Source organism: Takifugu flavidus, chromosome 9 (genome assembly GCF_003711565.1).
Source record: "Takifugu flavidus isolate HTHZ2018 chromosome 9, ASM371156v2, whole genome shotgun sequence".
NCBI classification, from domain to species: domain Eukaryota; kingdom Metazoa; phylum Chordata; class Actinopteri; order Tetraodontiformes; family Tetraodontidae; genus Takifugu; species Takifugu flavidus.
In genome coordinates this window covers 9,312,743-9,336,762 of record NC_079528.1, presented here as the reverse complement: position 1 = coordinate 9,336,762, position 24,020 = coordinate 9,312,743, and the positions used below count along the sequence as shown (strand labels likewise).

Here is a 24,020-nt window from a genome sequence, read left to right as displayed (position 1 = left end):
CAGTTAAAATTCCACGTTACTACAAAACATAACGTCATCCGATGGCCACATATACATCAACCCTAATTTTCTGTCGCTTTTGCAGGATTCAATGTGCAACTTAATTGGTTGTAGGAGACAACCAATTAAGTTGGGTCTTATATAAGGTTCTGTGGTCCACCTGCTGCTCTGGTCTTGCTGATCAACCAGGTAGGCGACTCTTCCTCACCTGCATCTTAGTGCTCCCGCGTGCATTCGTGATGGTTCTGGTGGCTGGTGGCGTTTTCTAAAAACAACAACAAAAACGACCCTCTTATGTGACACCTCCTGTTCATACACGATCTTTGTTTTGCGAGTAACTTCCGCGTTTCGGCTTCTTCTTCTGTCACTTTAGGTTCAACATGTTGAAGTTGAGAAGCTCCTGGCTGAGGGCCGCTGCAGGTCTCTTTAAACCTCCTCCAACCTCTGCTGCTGCTGCGCAGGTGAGATAACCTTCACAAAAAGGGAACCTTTGTTTCCTCAGCTGCAATGACGATGTTAAACGTGAAGAGAGTACAATATTGCAATGATTTGAACGAACTGGTGTTTGTCCACCATGTAAGTATTCTCCAGATATAACTCGAACTCCGGTTTGAAAAGAGTGCCTGGACATTAGCAGACTACAGGAACCACCTGTGCTTTTACCTGAGGACATGAACCACTGCGTCCCTGAAACTGTCCTCAGGGACCTTTGGCCCAGTAGCAGATAAATACTCCCACCGAGCTGGTCAGAACTGAACAAGCCTCTCAGGTGAGAGCAGAAACATCTTCCAGTTCCTGTCAACGGGTCAGCGGACTTCTTCGGACCTTTACCGTTGCTCTGGCCTGGATGTGAGAACCTACTTGTCTGAAGTCTTGAGCTGTAAATATCTTCCAGGCAATTTATCGTTATGCATCTCTGAAACTGTTTTGTTGTTCATCTTAGTTTTTATTCAGTGTTTCTAAAATCGAAAAGCTTCCCGAAGGAGCATGTTAGCAGTGTATGTTAGCAGTGTAGCATCAGTTACCATAGTGACAGACAGCCATCAGTTTCTCTGCCTCACACACACTCAGGTTGGCCTCTGGACTGTTTGCTGTTAGAAAGGTTTAACGTTAACCAAGTTCTGCTTCATTTTGTTTTTGACCTTTGGCCGTTTCTTATCAAATCTCATGTGCGTCTTTCAACGATCACATGCATGATCCACAAAGGTGACCCTGACGGCCATGGCAGGCTGCGTTCAGGGGCCGCGGCAGGCTGCGTTCAGGGGCCGCGGCAGGCTGCGTTCAGGGGCCGCGGCAGGCTGCGTTCAGGGGCCGGCGGGCTGCGTTCAGGGGCCGGCGGGCTGCGTTCAGGGGCCGGCGGGCTGTGTTCAGGGGCCGCGGCAGGCTGCGTTCAGGGGCCGCGGCAGGCTGCGTTCAGGGGCCGCGGCAGGCTGCGTTCAGGGGCCGGCGGGCTGCGTTCAGGGGCCGCGGCAGGCTGCGTTCAGGGGCCGGCAGGCTGCGTTCAGGGGCCGCGGCAGGCTGCGTTCAGGGGCCGGCGGGCTGCGTTCAGGGGCCGTGGCAGGCTGCGTTCAGGGGCCGTGGCAGGCTGCGTTCAGGGGTCCGGCAGGCTGCGTTCAGGGGCCGCGGCGGGCTGCGTTCAGGGGCCGCGGCGGGCTGCGTTCAGGGGGCAGGCTGCGTTCAGGGGCCGCGGCGGGCTGCGTTCAGGGGGCGCGGCAGGCTGCGTTCAGGGGCCGGCGGCAGGCTGCGTTCAGGGGGCGCGGCAGGCTGCGTTCAGGGGCCGGCGGCAGGCTGCGTTCAGGGGGCAGGCTGCGTTCAGGGGCCGGCGGCAGGCTGCGTTCAGGGGCCGGCGGCAGGCTGCGTTCAGGGGCCGGCGGCAGGCTGCGTTCAGGGGCCGGCAGGCTGCGTTCAGGGGCCGCGGCAGGCTGCGTGACGAACACAACGGTGATATTTCTGTCTTCACATACTCGTGCGGAACACGAGACCTGCAGGTCTTGAAGGTTCACCAAACAAGAATGCATGACTGAAGCAAGATGACTTCAGACTTTCAAGATCTTATTTTTATTGATGATGTTTAGTGTTGGAACCTTCTGGACTGAGACTCACATCTACATAAAGCGTAATGGTGTCAATCATCCTGATTCTCTCTGCACCCCGAGCATCTATGTTGGTCTGAAGCGGAACGGCTTGATGTCTCACTTCCTGTTTGCAGTCTCGTGTGCACCTCTCCTCTGGGCCTCAGCAGAAAGACACCACGTTTTATGAGTTTAGGACCTACTGCATTCGCCCAGAACAAAACGCCACTTTCCTTAAACTGACCAATGAGAAGATTCACCTGCGTACCGCCCACTCCGAGCTGATTGGTTACTGGAGCGTCGAGTATGGCGGCCTGAACAAAGTCTTCCATATATGGAGATATGGTGAGAACATTCATCTTCTTTGAGGGTCTTCCTCACAATTTACAAAATGAAGAACTCTCCCTGCCCCTCTCCTACTGCCCCCTCTCCCTGCCCGCCCCCTCTCCCACTGCCCGCCCCCTCTCCCACTGCCCGCCCCCTCTCCCACTGCCCCCTCTCCTATTGCCTGCCCCCTCTCCTACTGCCCCCTCTCCTACTGCCCCCTCTCCTATTGCCTGCCCCCTCTCCTATTGCCTGCCCCCTCTCCTATTGCCTGCCCCCTCTCCCTGCCCGCCCCCTCTCCTACTGCCCCCTCTCCTATTGCCTGCCCCCTCTCCTATTGCCCGCCCCCTCTCCTACTGCCCCCTCTCCTACCGCCCCTCAGATAGTTATTCTCAGCGGGCAGCTGTTCGGGCCGCCCTGGCTCAGGACCCATCATGGCTGGCGCAGTACATCTCCATGGCGTTACCAATGCTGTCGTCACAGGACAACGAGGTGACATATCTCGTTCCCTGGACCCATCTGCAGAAGCCCCCAAAGGAGGGTGGTAAGCCCCGCCCCCACCACGCCAAACGTGTGCTTCTGCATTGACGTGCGACTTAACTTCACGTGTGTTTCAGGCGTGTACGAACTGGTTTCCTTCCAGATGTGCCCTGGAGGTCCAGCAGTATGGGGCAAGGACTTCCAGGCTGCTATCAGTGCCCATGATGCACCAGGGTACGGCAAAGTTTTGGGGGTGTTCCATAACGAGTTTGGCCCCCTGAACAGAGGTACGGCGTGAAAGATCCACAGCACCCTGTAAAACCGTGTGCCGACGTGAGCGGTGTAAACGTTGTGTCATCAGTTCACGCCCTCTGGTGGTTCGAGAGTGCCGATCGGAGAGCTGAACTACGTCACAAAGCTCACGCTGATCCCAGAGTGGTCGCCGCAGGTGCGACGCCTGAACATCACCTTTATCTGTTGATCAAATATCAATCAGTAATTACTCGTTAACATTTGGTCCACAGTGAGAAACAGCTCCAGTCATCTGGTCTCTCAGGAGAATCGGCTCATGTTTCCATGTCACTTTTCCCCTCTGAAGTAACTTCTGCTGTCAGCTGCATCTCCTCCGACCCTGGAGCGACGTCCTGAAGCAGGTGTCGTGCACGCTGCGTTGCCATAGCGATGGCTGCTCCTACACTATCGACATTATCGTCATTAAAGGCTGAAGCTCACATCCTTCTGTGATTTGTTGTTTTTAGAACTCACATGTTGTAGAACTTATTTGAAGAATTGTGTGGATTTTTTTTTTTTTTTACCTGATCGAGGGAAAAACACAAGCAGCTTCTGTTTTTCACGTGAGTTAAAAGACGAGGGAGCTGAGTGCGTTGGCTGGATGAAGTGCAACAGAAATGGTGGATTGGTTTCTTTTATTGTGGGGGGTAACAGTTGTGCACACCAGTCTAAAACCAGATGAACATGAGTGCAAATACAAACTGACGGTGTGAAAGTGCTGAAACTACAGAATCATGAAGGACGCGAGCAGCTCTCTCCGTACTGAGCCGTCACGTCCAAGCACAAAGCAGATCAGCTTAACAAAAGAGACCTACAAGGTCAATCAACTCCTCTGATTGGCTGTTGAACACTACAGAAACCTAAATGACACTTAACTTTAGTGACATAAATACAACACAAATGATCAAAAAGGTTGATTTAGATTCTTCATCAGCTCACTAAGACAGACCCTGAAGGTTTGGAGGCGGTGCTTCAAACGTCCCACTACGATCTGTCATTCAAGTTTAGGTTAGCCCCGCCCACAAGCTCTTTTGCATTGAATGGCATGAGGCAACATGTGACTCCACCCATTGTATGATGTCACAGCAAGGGGCGTGTCCTTAGCTGTAAACCCAAGCAGGTCCTCGCCGATGGCCGGTCATGTGATGCTGAAGTCACATGACGCTCTCCCTCGCGTCAGCTTCGCCGTCCGAGCTCGCCATCGGAAAGTTGATGACAGCGTCCTTCCTTCTCACGGAATCTTTGGAATGATAGTCATCGCTTTGATCTTTTGCAAAGTTCACAAACACCTGAAACGCCAGAAAAATCAGTTTAAATGGAAGCATGAGATCCCCTCGTCCTGGCACGTGCACGCAGCACATCACGTGCACGCAGCACATCACGTGCACGCGGGCAACATCATGACATGAACCACAGAGCTGGACCTGCGAGGCCCGGTCGGCTGCGTACCTGGTCCAGCGTGGTCTGGGTGACGGAGTAGTCCTCGATTCTGAGCGTCTCCTTGTTGCTGGCGAGTGTGGAGAAGATGTGAGTGAGGGAGGTGCAGGACGAGGGCAGCTGATACTGCAGCATGTTGCGATGTCGCTCCTTCAGCGTGCTGCCGCTCAGCTCGCTCTCGATGAACTTCATGACGGGCTGCAGGTCCGGGTCCGGTCCGGCCACCCGCAGGATGATGGTGTATCCATCCCCGAATCTGAAGGCCACATCAGCTGATCAGCTCAGCAGCAGAGAGAACAGATCAAGGTGCTGGGGGGGGGTACCTGTTCTTCAGGTGCTGGACGCTGCCCAGACACCTGAACCTGCCGTTCACCATGATGGCCATGCGCGTGCACAACGCCTCACACTCCTCCATGCTGACACACACGTACACAACCATCAGCACGTTTAGAGAGCAGCAGATGTACGGACAGAGGGCCGGGACAATGTTTCAGATGGATGATGAAGACCGAGGTGATACCTGTGTGAGGTGAGAACGATGGAACGCCCCTCCTTGATTACGCTGTGGATGCAGTTCCAGAGGGCCCGGCGGGCTTTGGGGTCCATGCCAGTGGTGGGCTCGTCCTGTCACCAGCAGAACGGCCAGGATCACGTTGGCCCACAGGTGGATGAGGAAGATGATGGAAAAGGTGAGGAGCAGGGGGAGGAACATCACCTGGCTCACACTAACTGCAATAACTTTCTTCTACTCTCTCTCTTTCTTCTACTTCTGTGTTCAGTAATCACTCGTTACTTTAATCTTCTTTCAAACTCCTCCCCCATTTAGGAAACTGCTCTCCGATTGGCCGAGAGCGCTCTGATGCTGTTGTGTAACGGCTAAACTGCAAAACTCGATTAATTCCTTTAGAAACTACCTGGTTAACATGAGCTGTGTGTGTGTGGTGTGTGTGTGCGCGTGTGTGTGTGTGTGTGCGTGTGTGTGTGTGTGCGTGCGTGTGGTGTGTGTGCGTGCGTGTGTGCGTGCATGCGTGTGTGTGTGCGTGTGTGCGCGTGTGTGTGTGCGTGCGTGTGCGTGTGTGCGTGCGTGTGTGTGTGTGTGCGTGCGTGTGTGTGCGTGCGTGTGTGTGTGCGTGCGTGTGGTGTGTGCGTGCGTGTGTGTGTGCGTGTGTGTGTGTGTGTGCGCGTGTGTGTGCGTGCGTGTGTGTGCGTGCGTGCGTGTGCGTGCGTGTGTGTGCGTGTGTGTGTGCGTGCGTGTGTGCGTGTGCGTGTGCGTGTGTGTGTGCGTGCGTGCGTGTGTGTGTGCGTGTGTGTGTGCGTGTGGTGTGTGTGTGTGTGTGTGTGTGGTGCGTGTGTGTGTGCGTGCGTGGTGTGTGTGTGTGTGTGCGTGCGTGTGTGGGTGCGTGCGTGTGTGCGTGTGTGTGTGTGCGTGTGTGCGCGTGTGTGTGTGTGTGCGTGTGTGTGGTGCGTGCGTGTGTGTGTGGTGTGCGTGTGTGCGCGTGTGTGGTGTGCGTGTGTGTGTGTGTACGTGTGTGTGCGTGTGTGTGTGTGTGTGTTACCAGGAAGACGACGGCTGGGGCTCCGATCAGGGCGATGGCGGTGGACAGCTTCCTCATGTTCCCTCCGCTGTAGCTTCCTGCTGCTTTATCAGCGTACTTCACCAGCCCCAGCTTCCTGATACCCCACTCTGCCACCTGTCAATCACACCTGCGTCATCAGCTCCCTCTTCAGGTGTCAACGACATGAACTGTTGTGAGCGCTGCACACTCACGTCGCACACTTGGTTTGCAGGGACCCCCCTCAAGACAGCGTAAAGTTCCAGGTGTTCTCTTCCTGTCAGCAGATCGTTGATGGAGTCGAACTGAGGACAGTAGCCCATGTTCTGGTGCACCTGGTCGATCTCCCTGAGGATACTGCACACACACACACACACACACACGTACGCACGCACGCACACACACACACACGTACGCGCACACACACACGCACGCACACACACGCACACACACACGCACGCACACACGTACGCACACACACACACACGCATGCACACACACACACACGCACGCACACACACACGCAGACACACACATGCTTGAAAACGCGCTGACATGAACAGGAAGTGAGGTCGTGTTTGTTCCCTGACTGGTTCTGAGTTCCTCAGATTTAAAAATGGAGCAACAGCTGATTAATGCGATTAAGCAGGTCCAGAACCAGATTCCAGTTCTGCTGCAGATACACACAATAATAGTTAATAGTTGATCATTAACAATCAGAGACGTCAACTTCCACACGCACACACACACACACACACGCACACACTCGCACACACACACACACTCGCACACACACACACACACACACACACCTGTCCTCTATATGTTTCAGCTCCACTAGTATAGTTTCTTACTTTGTTTACAGTCACCTCAGTACTTTAGTGTTATTCACCTGGTTCGTCTGTATATTATATTATGTGTTATTATATATTATCTTGTTATCCATAAACTGTGTTATTATCTGTAAATGCTTATAAGCTGTGTATTACATTCATATATCATGTTGACCAGTCGAGCAGGTTCATTTCACCTGAGTCTCTTATGACAATCTGTCAATTAGAAGACGTCCACCAAGAAGCTCAGTTCCACACTGTGACTCACCTGTGTGTGCGAGTCCATAAGCTCCTTGGTGGGAATAATTAGTGTTTGGTACAGGTGCACTGGTACAGGTGCACTGGTATAGGTGCACTGGTACAGGTGCATTTGTACAGGTGCACTGGTACAGGTGCACTGGTACAGGTGCACTGGTACAGATGCACTGGTACAGGTGCACTGGTACAGGTGCACTGGTACAGGTGCACTGGTACAGGTGCATTGGTACAGGTGCACTGGTACAGGTGCATGGTACAGGTGCACTGGTACAGGTGCACTGGTACAGGTGCACTGGTACAGATGCACTGGTACAGGTGCACTGGTACAGGTGCACTGGTACAGGTGCACTGGTACAGGTGCACTGGTACAGATGCACTGGTACAGGTGCACTGGTACAGATGCACTGGTACAGGTGCACTGGTACAGGTGCATTGGTACAGATGCACTGGTACAGGTGCATTTGTACAGGTGCACTGGTACAGGTGAACTGGTACAGGTGCATTTGTATTGAAAGGTGGTGACATCACGTTGGTCTGCAGCAGCTTTTGGGTCAATATTTTATCTTCTACCAAAAGGAGCGAAACACCCATGAGACTAAGGGCCAAATTCAGGTCCTGGAGAGGTGATCCTCAGGCCAAGGTCAAGGTTCAGGTCAAGGTTCAGGTCAAGGTTCAGGTCAAGGTTCAGGTCAAGGTCAAGGTCAAGCTGATGTGTCCTTCACAAACAAACCTCTTCCCAGCCAGGAAGGCCTCTCCGCTGGTCACTCCAGTGTCTCCAGTCAACATTTTAAATGTTGTTGTTTTTCCAGCTCCATTAACTCCGAGCAGCCCAAAGCACTGAAACACACACACACACACCACACACACACACACTCAGGTCCAGGTTGATGATCTGACTGCTCATTGATTTGTCTGCCACACTCACTTCTCCAGGTGGAATCCCGACACACAGGCGATCCACTGCTGGTTTCTGCTTTTTCTTGAACACCTGTGCACAGATTGAGCTCACTTCCTGTCACATGGTTGCTGGGTGTGTGTGTTGTCGTCCACGACACACGAGGAGGACTTCAGTACAATTTTAACTGGTAAAGTGAGGAGTTTTTGGACATTTTGTCTGGTCCTCACAACTTTTGGGATTTGAAGGTTGTGTTTAGGTTGTGGTCGGGTCTACCTTTCATATACGTGCATGTGCATGTGCATGTGCATGTGCATGTGCATGTGCATGTGCATGTGCATGTGCACGCACACGCGTTTACCTTTGTAAGTTGCCGTAGTTCCAGGATGTCTCCTTGTCCAAGGCCATGGACAATCTTCTGTCTTTCTCGTGCCACATCTTCATCTTCCTCCCCTACTGGACCTAACTTAGTCAGTTTAGTGACTGACCTGAACACACACACACACGCGCACACACACACACACAACACACACACACACACACACACACACTCATTTTGCTGACCTCAAGATGCATCACGGCAGCTACAAACAACAAAAGTGTGTGTGTGTGTGTGTGTGTGTGCGTGTGTGACAGTGTGTGTGTGTGAGTGTGTGTGTGTGTGTGTGTGTGTGTGTGAGTGAGCATGTGAGTGAGTGTGTGTGTGTGAGAGTGTGTGTGAGTGTGTGTGTGTGAGTGAGTGTGTGTGTGTGTGTGTGCGTGTGTGTGTGTGTGTGCGTGTGTGTGAGTGTGCGTGTGTGTGCGTGTGTGTGTGCGTGTGTGCGCGTGTGTGTGTGTGTGTGTGTATACCTGGGTTTGATGAAGAATCTGTACTGGATGAGGACCGTGATGATGAAGAAGACCACGCCCTCCACCGCCATGGCGAAGAGGTTCTTCCCCACCATGTCCCACTCCAGAGGAGAGCGGAGTCGGTTCTCCCCTGACAACAGACAGAATGAGGTCATGACCTCACACAGACAGTCTTAGGACGTGTGTGTTCCTGTGTGTGTGCCAGCGGTACCAAATCTTTCCAGCGCGTCGGCCATGGCCTGGTTCTTCACCATGTCGATGAGTCCTCGTCCCAGACAGAAGTGAGGAAAGATGAGGAGAATATTCTTCAGGATATCGTTGATTCCTCCAATTTCCTGCAAAAGAGGTTTGAGCCAAATACATTCTGGCTTGTCGTTGTGGCCGGTCGCCGTGGTAACTCACGTTGTTTCCAAACAACTCCATGACGAAGGTTGAGATGCTGCCGTTGATGCCGATGAGGATGTTGACACTTGTGAGGACCACGTAAGCTGTGCTGGGGATCGTGAAGAAGAAGGAGGCCGGATACATCAGGGGAGTGATGGACCACCTGGAAGCAAAGACACGTTAAAGACGAAGGACAAACCACAATCTGCCTTTAGCTTCCAGACAGGACCCTAACCCAACCCTAACCCTAACCCTAGTTAACCCTAACCCAACCCTAACCCTAACCCTAGTTAACCCTAACCCAACCCTAACCCTAACACCTAACCCTAGTTAACCCTAACCCTAACCCAGACAGGACCCTAACCCAACCCTAACCCTAACCCTAACCCTAGTTAACCATAACCCTAACCCTAACCCTAGTTAACCCTAACCCTAGTTAACCCTAACCCAACCCTAACCCTAACCCTAGTTAACCCTAACCCTAGTTAACCTAACCCTAACCCCTAACCTAACCCAACCCTAACCCTAACCCTAGTTAACCCTAACCCTGACCCTAACCCTAGTTAACCCTAACCCTAACCCAACCCTAGTTAACCATAACCCTAACCCAGACAGGACCCTAACCAACCCTAACCCTAACCCTAGTTAACCCTAACCCAAACCCTAGTTAACCCTAACCAACCCTAACCCTAGTTAACCCTAACCCAACCCTAACCCTAGTTAACCCTAACCCTAGTTAACCCTAACCCTAACCCTAGTTAACCCTAACCCAACCCTAACCCTAACCCTAGTTAACCCTAACCCAACCCTAACCCTAGTTAACCCTAACCCTGACCCTAACCCTAGTTAACCCTAACCCTAACCCAACCCTAACCCAACCCTAACCCTAGTTAACCCTAACCCTAACCCAGACAGGACCCTAACCCAACCCTAACCCCTAACCTAGTTAACCCTAACCCTAACCCTAGTTAACCCTAACCCTAACCCTAGTTAACCCTAACCCAACCCTAACCCTAACCCAACCCTAACCCTAGTTAACCCTAACCCTAACCCTGGTTAACCCTAACCCAACCTAACCCTAACCCAACCCTAACCCTAGTTAACCCTAACCCTAACCCTAGTTAACCCTAACCCAACCCTAACCCTAGTTAACCCTAACCCTAACCCTAACCCAACCCTAACCCAACCCTAACCCTAACCCTAACCCCTAACCCCTAACCCAACCCTAACCCTAACCCTAACCCCTAACCCTAACCCTAACCCAACTGACCCGTAGAGCAGCAGCAGGAGCGCCAGTGCCGGCAGGTTTGTGGACGACACGTAAGCATTTTGTTGGAAACAGATGAAGATGAGGATGACGAGTGTTGCCGGGACAACGTAGTTACACTGCAGGGACACACAAGCAGCAGCCGTCAGCGTCCACAGGGTCTGGGGAGTGTCTGGTGAAGGTGTGACGTCCATCTCACCATGTCCCAGGTGAAGGTGGCCACCCAGTAGAGCAGCGGCTGCACTCCACTGATGAACTGCATGTGCTTGGCTTTACTGACTCGTTCCTGGATGAGGAAGACCACGAAGCTAGCCGGGACGAAGGACATCGCAAAGATCACGCAGATGGACACCAGCACATCCACAGAGGTCGTTACCCTGGAGACAGACGAGCAGGAAAGAGACCTTGTGGGTGATTCAATCTGAGATCCTCTAATCAAGTCAGTCGCCACTTTTCATCTCTTTTCATGGAAATAATTACTAATTAAAATGTATCAATTAAAAAATAAATGTAGAATAACAATTGCAATTTTTTTTCATTGAAAAATTTGCATGAAAGGTCAAGATTTTTTTTTACTGATCTTTGAAATCGTGGCGTTATGTCATACTCCTCTACGCCACCAGAGGGCAGGATGAAGTGTGTAAGTGTATGATGGGTGGATCTGAGGGGTGTATTATGGGTGGATCTGAGGGGTGTATGATGGGTGGATCTGAGGGGTGTATGATGGGTGGATCTGAGGGGTGTATGATGGGTGGATCTGAGGGGTGTATTATGGGTGGATCTGAGGGGTGTATGATGGGTAGATCTGAGGGGTGTATGATGGGTGGATCTGAGGGGTGTATTACGGGTAGATCTGAGGGGTGTATTATGGGGGATCTGAGGGGTGTATTACGGTAGATCTGAGGGGTGTATGATGGGTGGATCTGAGGGGTGTATTATGGGTGGATCTGAGGGGTGTATGACGGGGGGATCTGAGGGGTGTATGATGGGTAGATCTGAGGGGTGTATTATGGGTGGATCTGAGGGGTGTATGATGGGTGGATCTGAGGGGTGTATTATGGGTGGATCTGAGGGGTGTATTATGGGGGATCTGAGGGGTGTATGATGGGTGGATCTGAGGGGTGTATGACGGGTGGATCTGAGGGGTGTATTATGGGTGGATCTGAGGGGGTGTATGATGGGTGGATCTGAGGGGTGTATTATGGGTGGATCTGAGGGGTGTATTATGGGTAGATCTGAGGGGTGTATTATGGGGGATCTGAGGGGTGTATGACGGGTGGAATCTGAGGGGGTATTATGGGTGGATCTGAGGGGTGTATGATAGGTGGATCTGAGGGGTGTATGATGGGTAGATCTGAGGGGTGTATTATGGGTAGATCTGAGGGGTGTATTACGGGTGGATCTGAGGGGTGTATTATGGGTAGATCTGAGGGGTGTATGATGGGTGGATCTGAGGGGGTATTATGGGTGGATGAGGTGGATCTGAGGGGTGTATGACGGGTGGATCTGAGGGGTGTATGATGGGTGGATCTGAGGGGTGTATTATGGGTAGATCTGAGGGGTGTATTATGGGTAGATCTGAGGGGTGTATGATGGGTAGATCTGAGGGGTGTATTAGGGGTATCTGAGGGGGTATGATGGGTGGATCTGAGGGGTGTATATGGGTAGATCTGAGGGGTGTATAATGGGTAGATCTGAGGGGTGTATGATGGGTAGATCTGAGGGGTGTATGATGGGTGGATCTGAGGGGTGTATTATGGGTGGATCTGAGGGGTGTATGATAGGTGGATCTGAGGGTGTATGATGGGTGGATCGAGGGGTGTATTATGGGTGGATCTGAGGGGGTGTATGATGGGTAGATCTGAGGGGTGTATGATGGGTAGATCTGAGGGGTGTATTATGGGTAGATCTGAGGGGTGTATGATAGGTGGATCTGAGGGGTGTATGATGGGTAGATCTGAGGGGTGTATTATGGGTAGATCTGAGGAGTGTATAATGGGTAGATCTGAGGAGTGTATTATGGGTAGATCTGAGGGGTGTATGATGGGTGGATCTGAGGGGTGTATAATGGGTAGATCTGAGGGGTGTATTATGGGTAGATCTGAGGGGTGTATGATGGGTAGATCTGAGGGGTGTATGATGGGTAGATCTGAGGGGTGTATTATGGGTAGATCTGAGGGGGTATGATAGGTAGATCTGAGGGGTGTATTACGGGTAGATCTGAGGGGTGTATGATGGGTAGATCTGAGGGGTGTATGATGGGTAGATCTGAGGGGTGTATGATAGGTAGATCTGAGGGGCGTATTACGGGTGGATCTGAGGGGTGTATGATGGGTAGATCTGAGGAGTGTATAATGGGTAGATCTGAGGGGTGATGATGGGTGGATCTGAGGGGTGTATTATGGGTGGATCTGAGGGGTGTATTATGGGTGGATCTGAGGAGTGTATAATGGGTGGATCTGAGGGGTGTATGATGGGTGGATCTGAGGAGTGTATAAGGTGGATCTGAGGGGTGTATGATGGGTAGATCTGAGGGGTGTATGATGGGTAGATCTGAGGGGTGTATTATGGGTAGATCTGAGGGGTGTATTATGGGTAGATCTGAGGGGTGTATTACGGGTGGATCTGAGTCACAAGTGTAGACAATAACAAATCAGTCCCATTGTGATTTACATCAAGTTCCCAAAGAACACGCAAGGACTTCCTGCCAGAGGATCTCACTCACAGTGCAACCTGTGACAGTTGCTCCTTGGTCAGGTTCAGGGGGTGGTTGAAGGCTCTGATCCCGAACTTGCTGGGGTCGTTCTCTTGAGGCAGATTTGCTCTCAAGATGCCGTTATTGATCACATTGATGAATGCGCCGATACTGTGCCATCCTTTATTATTGAACCAGACCTGTAGGAAAATGACCAGTCACGTTCACTGCCACGGGAATCCGACGCATCCACATCTGGTCCCACGTCAGCCTCACCTTCACATTGTTTTTGGTGTCCAAACCGTTGATAAACCCAGACAAAGTGTCGAGGAATCGATCAGCAGCAGCACCCTGAAAGGTTCAAAGATAAAATCATCCAGGTAATCTGACGTTTGAGTGGCTGTTAAAGATTCTTCCGGACCTCCTTAATCTCAAAGATCTTTCTGACTCGTTCAATTGCATCGTCAATCTCATTGGCTGGCGGGAGGACCTGAGTGCTTCTGGCCCCCAATGAGAAGCCTCCATATCTGCAGAGGGAAACAAAGGGAATTAGATTTTTTGGATTTCATAACTTTCACCTTGAACACATAAAAGAAAAGAAAATGAAATTAAAAGATTAACAGTAAATTAAAAAGGAAAAACAGATGCCGATTTGCAAGTTGATCTACATGTTCAGCGGAGCCAGAAGTGAATCCTTATCTGGTCCTGCCCACTTGGAACCCCATCTGACCTCAGACCCTCCAACTGGGTCAAGAGGAACTTAAAAAACCCTTTTAAAGTAAGAGCAGAACCCTGAAGGACAGCCACAGATGAGGGATCCACGGCATAGATGCCACATATACACACAACAGCAACATCAGTGATATACCTGCAATAACGTTATTATTAGTAATGGTGACACTGACGATAAGCTTCATGACAAGACAGCAGCAACAGCAACAACAAAGAAGAGCAGAAGAGAAACGACTGACCTGAACTCGTTCACCCACACTTTGTTCTTCAGGCTGTGAAACCAGCACAGTTTTAGGTCTTCAGACAGTTTTTCCTCCTGATCTTTGCAGAGCAACCTACCTCTTCCCGATAATCTCAGCGTAGGTTTTGACCAGGTAATCCGAGACGTTTCTTCTGGTCAGGTTTTGCAGCGTGTCTGTGGCGCTCAGCTTCATCTGAACAACAAGTTATTTCAATGAATCTCACAGATCCAACCGATCCCTTTAAATCAGGCTCCCGTCCTTGTTTGGCATTCTGACCTCAGGGGGAGGGAGTCCTCCAGCACCTGCAGGACAGTCTGGCAGCATCTTCTTGTTCCCGTCACAGCTGCAGAAACAGGCTGGAGACGGGTTCTCCATGGTCCAGTTCTTAGAGTTGAGCAGCTGCTGGACACTCTCGGGGACCTCTGGAATGTTCCAGTCCTCATCGCCCATGGTACAGGGCGCCTCTCTGAGATCCATCAGAAGAGCAATGATCACATGATATGGACATGACCTTTAACTGTAAAAGCTCCCAGGTCCTATTAGCATTAGTCTTACGGGATGGGATGTCCGTCCATACAGCGTGTCCCTAACCCTGGAGCATCCAGCAGAGCATTCAGCAGCTTCTGCATGTTGACATCTGAAGGAGCATCATCACTAAAACACACAAGTATGTCAAGCTCCTCATCATTTTACGAGGAGCTTTACTACAGGCTGAGATCTTCTGGGCACCTGATGAAGGTAACCTGGTCCTCGTACATCCAGGGCTGCAGTTCCAGACTAGGATATTTTCCAAATGGTGGGACGATGAGGCTGAAGACGAGGGCGATGCAGACAAACACGGCAGGAAGGATGATCTGCACACACATTTAGCTTTGAGATTAGTGCACACACACACACACTCACACACACCCATGCACATACACACACCCATGCAACACAACACACTCGCACACTCGCACACACACACACCACGCACACACACACACTCGCACACACACACACACACTCGCACACACACACTCACAAACACACACCCATGCACCATACACACCCACCCACGCACACACACACACACTCGCACACAACAACTCCACACACACACACCCTTGCACATACACACACCCATGCACACACACACACCCATGCACACACACACACACCACACACACACACACACCCACCACAAACCACCACCACGCACACACACACACACACACCCACGCAGACGCACACACACACTCACACACAACCCATGCACATACACACAACAACACATGACACACCACACACACACACACACACACTCACAACACCAACCACACACACACCCACGCACACACACACACTTAACACTCGCACACACACACACTCACACACACACCCATGCACATACACACACCCATGACACACCACACCCACGCAACACACACTCGCACACACACACCCATGCACATACACACACCCATGCACACACACACACCCACGCACACACACACACACTCGCACACACACTTACACAAAGATTTATTCCTGTAGCTGAATATTGTTACCTCAGGAAGCCAGGTACAGAAAGGAGTGGTCCAAGTCCAGAACCTTGTGGAACTCCACTACTAACCCTACTATGTGAAGAGAAACAAACTGGAATCTATCTAATAAATCTGATCCCAGTCTAAGTTCTGAGTCTAATCCCAGTGACCTGCTCCAGTCACTGTAACAGGATGTTCTAGTCAACTGTATCAGAGGCACCACTGACCCTAACCCTGACCCTAACCCTAACCCTGACCCTAACCCTAACCCTAACCTGACCCTAACCCTAACCCTAACCCTAACCCTGACCCTAACCCTAACCAGGTCCTGCAGAACCAGTATAAAAAGCAGTCTCCTATTTGAAGCTCTGAGAAGCTCATCAGGAACTCTCTCACATGCTGTTTGTGTGTTTTGATGATCTAAAACATGACTGACTTGAGAGATAAAGTGGAGATTCGGTAGATCAGTGATGGTGTTTATTGGTCTGATTTGTGCAACCTTCAGGTGGTCATGGGTTCATAACCTCTGGCTGAACTGATCTGAACAAGAACAACTGTTAGGCAAGAAGAAAATGTCCTCTATTAAGCATGTTGGAATTGGATCCAATGGACGGGGCGGACGGAGCTCTGTGAACTAAAGAGGACATCTCAGAGAAGCTCAAAGAAGTTTAGGGGCTTATTGGAGACCCAGCCTGAGGCTACGGGCAACACATGTGGGGCGGAATAACAGCTGTTGGGATGCCTGATCCAGTTTTTCTTTAATAGTAGATACACTGTTGATAAAGACGTACACTTACAATTGGATGTGTGGTCGTGTTTGTGTAGTCAAAGAAAGGTTGTGTGGAATACCTGAGCGAAGAAGCCCTTCCTGGAGCGCCTGGCGTACAGAAATCTTTTCCACATCAGAGCCACAAACTGCTGTCTCCTCAGACTCCAGCCTGTCACCTGGTGGGATCCTTTCCCTTCTGAGCACTTCAACCAGTCAGTGTCTCTGCACTCTGCTGAAAGGTCATGTGACTATCTTTAGCCTGAGCTGGTACCGTCAGTCTTATCAAGGTTGTAGAACAACAGGATGTTTTGTACCAGCATCTCCTTCAGACTCATTGCCATCGTTGCTATCGTCTTCTGTTAAAGGCTTCAGACAACTCTGATGGTCTCCTCCTCCAAAAGCATGAGTCTTCCTCCTCCTCGGAACAGGAAGTGTACCATCTAGATAAAAAAGGGAGGGAGTTTTGAGGGAGACATGCAGACATATTTGGGTTCACCTTCAGGAAGGAGAGTTCTTTGTGCTCCAAACAGAAGTTCAGGGTGCTCATTTTTCTGTGGGCAAAAAAGTGGCCTCCTGATAACAACAGGTCACAGAATAAAGCGGCTGGAAGACGAACAGATGGATGTCTAATATTTCTGTTTCTGTTACATCTCTATCAAAACGAATACTCCTAAATCAAAATGACGCATTCGAAGAAGCAGAGACCGAAGACTGTCAGGAAGAATACGATTCCTTTGGATGCTGTAGGGTCTCTGTTCCTGGCACGTCATGTTGGGAGGAGACCCTGAGACAGACCCAAGGACCCGGCGGAGGTGGCCCGTATAGGCTACCCTACAAAATGTCTGCTTGTCTGACCCAGACACGGGTAAAAGAGAGAAGGAAATGGAAAGACCGATCATGTAAGAGCAGGGGCCATTCCTCACCTGAGGGCATTTCAGTGTCCACTCCATTATCTTCAGCCACCTTTAAAAAGATCTACAGAACACAAACACTGTCTCATTATCAGACCACTTTGATTGCAGTTTAGATTATAAGCCAAGATCTGAAGAAAATGATCTGAGGATCTCTGAATGTTCTCTACAATATTTTCTGAGCAAACTTAAACCTGTCACCTCTTCTAGGGTAGTGTCAGACACTCCATAGCTGGAAATGCCAAGGTCAGGCAGCTTCCTGTCTAAGTCTTTAAAGAGCTCCACAAAGGCTCCCTCCTTGGCAGCACGATATGGCAGGACGTAGGTCAGCTCGTGCCCTAGGTCCTCCACCATGCGGGCAGCAGGGACATGGCTCAGGATCAGACTGGAGACTAGAGACACATCTGGAGTCACAAATGGTCCCTCACACACAGACGCAGCAGGGCCAGGCTCTGTGGAAGGAGACTCTGGTCAGAGCAGCTTTTGGAAAGTGAGCACCTCAGCAGAAAGAGATCTGACCGGCGGTAGCAGCTTCACTCTCGTGCTCACTGCCGAGTCCTGCGTCGCTGCTGCTCACTGAGGCACACTCCCCCTCCTAACAAGGACAGCAGAGTGAACAACTAAAGGAAACACCGCACACAAAGATCAAGTCCAAGGTCAGGAATTCTGCATGACACAATAGATGTCAAGACACATTGGAGCTGGATGAGTTACAACAGAGTAACAGAAACAGGCTGGAAACCTTCTTGGTGAAGGACACTGTGCTGGATGAGTTCCTGCAAGAACTGAGTGATGGTTCTGGTTCTTTCTTGACAAGTGTCAGATAATAGCCTGTTCCCAGTTGGTTCTTCAGGTACAGAGATGAGCCCACACAGCAGAGCTTCCCATGAGAAATAATGGCAATCCGATCACCTAACATGTCTGCTTCATCCATGTGGTGAGTGGACAAGATGATGGTTCGACCTGAAGACAATACAGGAAGTCAAGTTAAAGGCAGAGTGGTGAAAAGAACAATGTGACAGACTAATCCCAACATCTCACCTTGTCGGTACTGAAGCAGCAGATCCCAAATGCCTCTGCGGGCGTAGGGGTCAACCCCAGCTGTAGGTTCATCCAGGATCACGACTTTAGATCCACCAACAAAGGCCAGGGCCACAGACAGCTTCCTCTGCATGCCACCAGACAGAGAGCTGGTCCGAGAGGAGCGTTTGTGTGGAAGGCCAGTGTCCTGCAGGATCTGGTGGATCTCAGACTTCACCTGCTGCTCAGACATACCTTTGAGCCGCCCGTAGAACCAGATGTGTTCCTCCACTGTTAACCTGTACCAGGGGTAAACACGCTTGACTAATAAACTGCAATAAACTGAGGTTCAGGAGGAATGACAACAGTAGTTAGAAACAGATTTACAGCTTCAGAATATACTGAAGAACCTCACGTTTCCTTTTTGCTACATTAAAAAGCTAATTATGGTACCCTAACCTAACCCTGACCCTGACCCTGACCCAACCCTAACCTTAACCTAACCCTCTAACCCTAACCCTGACCCTGACCCTAACCCTGACCCTGACCCTAACCCTGACCCTAACCCTGACCCTAACCCTAACCCTAACCTTAACCCTAACCCTCTAACCCTAACCCTAACCCTGACCCTGACCCTGACCCTGACCCTAACCCTGACCCTGACCCTAACCCTAACCTAACCATCAGGCAACCCTAACCCTAACCCAACCCTAACCTTAACCCTAACCCTCTAACCCTAACCCTAACCTAACCTAACCCAACCCTAACCCTAACCCTCTAACCCTAACCTAAGCCTAACCCTCTAACCCTAACCCTAACCCTAACCCTCTAACCCTAACCCTGACCCTAACCCAACCCTAACCCTCTAACCCTAACCCTAACCCTAACCCTCTAACCCTCTAACCCTAACCTTAACCCTAACCTTAACCCTAACCCTCTAACCCTAACCCTCTAACCCTAACCTTAACCTAACCCTAACCTTAACCCTAACCCTCTAACCCTAACCCTCTAACCCTAACCCAACCCTAACCTTAACCCTAACCCTCTACCCTAACCCTAACCTAACCCTAACCCTCTAACCCTAACCTTAACCCCAACCCTCTAACCCTAACCTAAGCCTAACCCTCTAACCCTACCCTCTAACCCTAACCCTAACCCTACCCTAACCTAACCTAACCCTAACCCTCTAACCCTAACCCTAACCCTAACCTAACCCTAACCCTCTAACCCTAACCTAACCCTAACCCAACCCTAACCCTAACCCTAACCCGTGCAACCGTACATCCTGTGATGCAGCATCACCCTACACATACAGAGTGTCTTAAGTTATCGTGAGCGTTAGCTTAAATGTGTCTCTTTCTTGCTGCATATCTTCATGTATCAACCAACAATGAAATAAATAGGTTGATCTAAAACTAGGTGGGCTGTACAGAGATGGACTCCGATAGAGTATTATTGATCCAGTCACTTGGAGAACGTACATGCTGAAGAGAACATTGTGCTGTGGACAGACGCCCAGACTCTGTCTGATGGCACTCAGCTCAGCCCGGATGTCTCGGCCAAGGATGAAGGCAGTGCCGGAGGTTGGAGGAAAGAGACCGGTCAGAATGGACCTGCAGACAGAGGACAATGATCCCAGGGTACCAAAGCAGAGCGAGGGCAGGTTAGGTTAATGCTCATCAAATTAAGAAGACTTCAAAGCACCTCAAGGTCTGAAGGGACACAACACATCCAGTAAACTCATAGCACCTCCAGTCCAGTGACAATAACAACAAAGATAACAACACATCAAAGATGCAAAGTTGAGATTTACAGAGTTCATGTGGGGTGATCCCACTGGCCACTGCAGCACCCCTCAGGCCGCTGCGGCACCCCTCAGGCCGCTGCGGCACCCATCAGGCCACTGCGGCACCCATCAGGCCACTGCGGCACCCCTCAGGCCACTGCGGCACCCCTCAGGCCACTGCGGCACCCATCAGGCCACTGCGGCACCCCTCAGGCCACTGCAGCACCCATCAGGCCACTGCAGCACCCCTCAGGCCACTGCAGCACCCCTCAGGCCACTGCAGCACCCCTCAGGCCACTGCGGCACCCCTCAGGCCACTGCGGCACCCATCAGGCCACTGCGGCACCCCTCAGGCCACTGCGGCACCATCAGGCCACTGCGGCACCCCTCAGGCCACTGCGGCACCCATCAGGCCACTGCGGCACCCATCAGGCCACTGCGGCACCCATCAGGCCACTGTATAGTATACTACACTACACTACACTACACTACACTACACTACACTACACTATAATATAGTATATATGGAGGAAGAGGTGTCTGAGCAACGCTGCCATACATTTGCTCATTTCCGCTCTGCCAGGGTGTCCCTCTTGCTGAACAAGGCAGAGTCAGAACCGCGTCATGTAGACGAGAACATTGCTGTGGCACATTAGCTTGTATAAAGAAGTCAACTAACAGAAAAGTGAGAGCTGCCATGCTAGGGACTAAGTTGTCTACACATTAGTAGTAACCTAGAAATGGAAAAAGGTCAGAAAATGGGTGGATGGTTGTTGCCTCTGTTGTGTTTAATGTCATTAGTTACTAATTGTCCCTCCAAGAAATGTGCCTAGAGCCAGTCAGTGTCTCAGCATGTTCATTTGTAATTGTTTGCATATTATGAATCAGATTCAAAGAATTCCTAAGGGAATTCCAGCCCGCAGGCCCTTGAAGAACGAAGGAGCCTAACCCTAACCCTCAGGCCTCATAAAGAGGGTTAGGGTTGACTGATGAGAATGAGGGAGAAGGTCCACGTTGGTGAGGCCCTAAACAGCCATAGACAACTGGAGAACAACTGGAGAACAACTGCAGAACAACTGGAGAACAACTGGAGAACAACTGCAGAACAACTGGAGAACAACTGCAGAACAACTGGAGAACAACTGGAGAACAACTGGAGAACAACTGCAGAACAACTGGAGAACAACTGCAGAACAACTGGAGAACAACTGGAGAACAACTGCAGAACAACTGGAGAACAACTGCAGAACAACTGCAGAACAACTGGAGAACAACTGGAGAACAACTGGAGAACAACTGCAGAACAACTGCAGAACAACTGGAGAACAACTGCAGAACAACTGGAGAACAACTGCAGAACAACTGCAGAACAACTGGAGAACAACTGGAGAACAACTGCAGAACAACTGGAGAACAACTGGAGAACAACTGCAGAACAACTGGAGAACAACTGCAGAACAACTGGAGAACAACTGCAGAACAACTGGAGAACAACTGCAGAAGTGTTTGGCCACAGTGGCAGAGGCACCAATGATTTCCAATGGTGCCATCTTGATGCCTCCAGTCTAGAAGCTTCTTTTATTCCAACTCCATTTTTACTCACATGGTGGTGGTTTTTCCTGCTCCATTGTGTCCCAGGAAAGAAGTGATCTGTCCTTCATAAAAGCCAAGTGTCAGTCCATCCACAGCCAGCTTCTTTCCATGGCGATAAACCTTGACCAGGTTTTCGATGTAGACTCCGAGTTTTAGGTGAGACGGCTCCTCCTCGATACACACCGCTGGAACCAGAAGGTTGGCGGGCTTTGTGGGTCAGAGTCTGCTTCACCTCCTCTGTGACAGCAACTGTGTTGTGTGTGTCTGAGTTGTGGGTTTCTCACCTTCTGTGTTGACTTTCAGTGGAATCTTGTTGGATGTTTTGTCTTTCTCTCCAAACCAGTAAGACTTGGTGAAGGGAAAGTACCAGGGTCGAGGGATGCCGTACTGACCTGAGAATCACAGCAGCAAAACCTGTGTCAGACCTCACGGACGGAACATATGTGAACAGGAAATAAACTGTGTTCAAGTTTCCCAGTTCAACCGTTTACCGTCTCCGCCAGTGGCTCTTACCTGGGAAAACAGCCTCGAGGTACCACGTGAGGACTCCGTACAGGACGGAGTCGAAGTACATTAGGCCGATGGCGGTACGGAGGCTGAAGTCATCTTCCTCCAGAGGACTGGAGACCAGATTCTTCCACTGAATCCCAACCCCTTGCTCCTCAAACAAAGCAAAGTACTCACACCCGAAGCCGAAAGCCACAGGAGACAACAGGCTCTGCAGGACACGCGAGATCAGAACATGACTCAATCGTGCCTGTTAGAAGGCCACATCGTGCACGTCAAAAGGCCTGATGGTCTTACAGCAAAAACTTTGGATGAAAAGCCAATGTAGTCCTCCCAGGCGACACAGAGGACATAGGGCAGGTAGAGGGTAAAGTAGATGATTCCACCACAGGCTGCTGCCAGATTAGCTCGAGCAAATGCAGTACTGAGCAGGAAGCACTGCATGATTGTGACCACAGCATAGGAGCCAAGGAAAAGGAAGACTACCCCGGGGTCACTGTAGGGCAGCAGGTTTCCTGTCTGTTAGAAACATCAGAGGTTTAGTAATCCAAGCCACACTAGCTTACTGGGTCCTGGGATGTGCCTCTGAACCCCAACAGGCTAGGTCGCTATAACAGTACGGAGCGTGAGCAGCTGCTGGATATACAGTATGTGTGGATCCAGGATGGCGTCACCTTGAGCAACAGCACCAGCAGTCCAGCGCTGATCAGTAGAGGAACCAGGCTGCTGATAAACCAGCTGCACCACAGGATTCCATTATTCAGGCCCATTATCCTCATGGTCTCCTTCAGCCGAGCCTCTTTTTCATACACCACGCTCTTCAGTATGATGGCTACGGAGTACATCCAGGCCAAGGTCATGAACAGAGGCATGGAGCGGCTCATTACCCTGAGGAAACTAAAAGAGGAGAGGGTGGTCAGAGCGTGGTCAGGGTGTGAACATCTGCCCTGGGTTAGGGTTAGGGTTAGGGTTAGGGTTAGGGTTAGGGTCACGCTCACATGTCATCAACGTAACAGGGATACGGCATCTGCTGGATGTAAACTCCTGTCTTCTCCTTCGTCCCCGTCATGGCCCTGATGATGCCGTGCTCAACAAGGTCCTGCAGGTAAGAGAACCCGCCCCAGATGTAGCGCATGTCTTCAAAAGGGTCAGCGCGAGGACCGGGGTCCCAGTACCTGAGGGGGACCAGACAAGCCGGGTCACGCCTGTGGTCAGTCGGTTGAATTGGACTGGTCAGCCAGTCAGTCCGTCAGTCAGTCAGCCAGTCGGTCAGTCAGTCAGTCTGTCGGTCAGTCAGCCAGGCGGTCGGCCGGTCAGTCAGTCAGTCAGTCAGTCAGTCAGTCGGTCGGTCAGTCAGTCAGTCAGTCAGTCAGTCAGTCAGCCAGGCGGTCAGTCAGTCAGTCAGTCAGTCAACCCCTTGACTTGACAAGGATGATGAAAGGAAAACATCTGGCTGAGTTTGTTCACAGGCTGTAACTGGTCTAAACCGGTTGACAGTTGTTACTAAGCAACCGTTCTGGATGACCTGCTGTGGGTTTGTGCGTTCTTACGCGTCTTTGATTTTGTTTGTCCGCTCCACATTGTCGATGTCCATAC

At 50.9% G+C, this 24,020-nt stretch overlaps 2 protein-coding genes across 3 annotated transcripts in view; one reads left to right on the top strand and one right to left on the bottom strand.

Moving 5' to 3' along the window:
* The first annotated feature begins 80 nt into the window (after positions 1-80).
* Positions 81-3,607, top strand: nipsnap3a (nipsnap homolog 3A (C. elegans)). The gene is made up of 7 exons (XM_057043535.1): positions 81-189; positions 374-461; positions 2,210-2,417; positions 2,779-2,940; positions 3,014-3,163; positions 3,238-3,324; positions 3,401-3,607. Exons 2-7 carry the CDS (start codon positions 381-383, stop codon positions 3,475-3,477), a joined length of 765 nt encoding a protein of 254 aa, XP_056899515.1. The 5' UTR covers positions 81-189; positions 374-380; the 3' UTR covers positions 3,478-3,607.
* A 178-nt stretch (positions 3,608-3,785) lies between these two features.
* abca1b (ATP-binding cassette, sub-family A (ABC1), member 1B) overlaps positions 3,786-24,020 on the bottom strand; it is a 32,081-nt gene continuing 11,846 nt past the window's right edge. Inside the window, exons 13-49 of one of the 2 annotated variants that reach the window (XM_057043450.1) lie at positions 23,975-24,020; positions 23,423-23,599; positions 23,099-23,321; positions 22,722-22,943; positions 22,431-22,635; positions 22,202-22,309; positions 21,928-22,102; positions 20,020-20,151; positions 18,560-18,837; positions 18,261-18,481; positions 18,038-18,113; positions 17,720-17,970; positions 17,531-17,582; positions 16,922-17,047; positions 16,688-16,839; positions 15,042-15,166; positions 14,868-14,966; positions 14,589-14,778; positions 14,410-14,504; positions 14,310-14,342; positions 13,760-13,865; positions 13,615-13,689; positions 13,369-13,538; positions 10,843-11,020; positions 10,647-10,762; positions 9,395-9,539; positions 9,204-9,327; positions 8,993-9,122; positions 8,505-8,631; positions 8,174-8,236; positions 7,979-8,085; positions 6,373-6,514; positions 6,161-6,295; positions 5,125-5,228; positions 4,928-5,020; positions 4,617-4,860; positions 3,786-4,456 (exon numbers count right to left, since the gene is read on the bottom strand). The exon at positions 23,975-24,020 is cut by the window's right edge and continues 160 nt beyond it. In XM_057043450.1, the coding sequence (XP_056899430.1) occupies positions 4,322-4,456; positions 4,617-4,860; positions 4,928-5,020; positions 5,125-5,228; positions 6,161-6,295; positions 6,373-6,514; positions 7,979-8,085; positions 8,174-8,236; positions 8,505-8,631; positions 8,993-9,122; positions 9,204-9,327; positions 9,395-9,539; positions 10,647-10,762; positions 10,843-11,020; positions 13,369-13,538; positions 13,615-13,689; positions 13,760-13,865; positions 14,310-14,342; positions 14,410-14,504; positions 14,589-14,778; positions 14,868-14,966; positions 15,042-15,166; positions 16,688-16,839; positions 16,922-17,047; positions 17,531-17,582; positions 17,720-17,970; positions 18,038-18,113; positions 18,261-18,481; positions 18,560-18,837; positions 20,020-20,151; positions 21,928-22,102; positions 22,202-22,309; positions 22,431-22,635; positions 22,722-22,943; positions 23,099-23,321; positions 23,423-23,599; positions 23,975-24,020 (5,180 nt within the window). In that variant the 3' untranslated portion in view covers positions 3,786-4,321. The remainder of the gene's footprint in view (positions 4,457-4,616; positions 4,861-4,927; positions 5,021-5,124; positions 5,229-6,160; positions 6,296-6,372; positions 6,515-7,978; positions 8,086-8,173; positions 8,237-8,504; positions 8,632-8,992; positions 9,123-9,203; positions 9,328-9,394; positions 9,540-10,646; positions 10,763-10,842; positions 11,021-13,368; positions 13,539-13,614; positions 13,690-13,759; positions 13,866-14,309; positions 14,343-14,409; positions 14,505-14,588; positions 14,779-14,867; positions 14,967-15,041; positions 15,167-16,687; positions 16,840-16,921; positions 17,048-17,530; positions 17,583-17,719; positions 17,971-18,037; positions 18,114-18,260; positions 18,482-18,559; positions 18,838-20,019; positions 20,152-21,927; positions 22,103-22,201; positions 22,310-22,430; positions 22,636-22,721; positions 22,944-23,098; positions 23,322-23,422; positions 23,600-23,974) is intronic. The other variant, XM_057043451.1, reaches the window with a different exon arrangement.

Excerpts from the sequence above, each read along its gene's own strand:
- nipsnap3a (XM_057043535.1), top strand. The coding sequence starts at position 381 with ATGTTGAAGTTGAGAAGCTCCTGGCTGAGGGCCGCTGCAGGTCTCTTT. Across the intron at positions 2,418-2,778 it reads CTTCCATATATGGAGATATG|ATAGTTATTCTCAGCGGGCA; the intron begins GTGAGAACATTC and ends ACCGCCCCTCAG. Across the intron at positions 3,325-3,400 it reads TCCCAGAGTGGTCGCCGCAG|TGAGAAACAGCTCCAGTCAT; the intron begins GTGCGACGCCTG and ends TTTGGTCCACAG.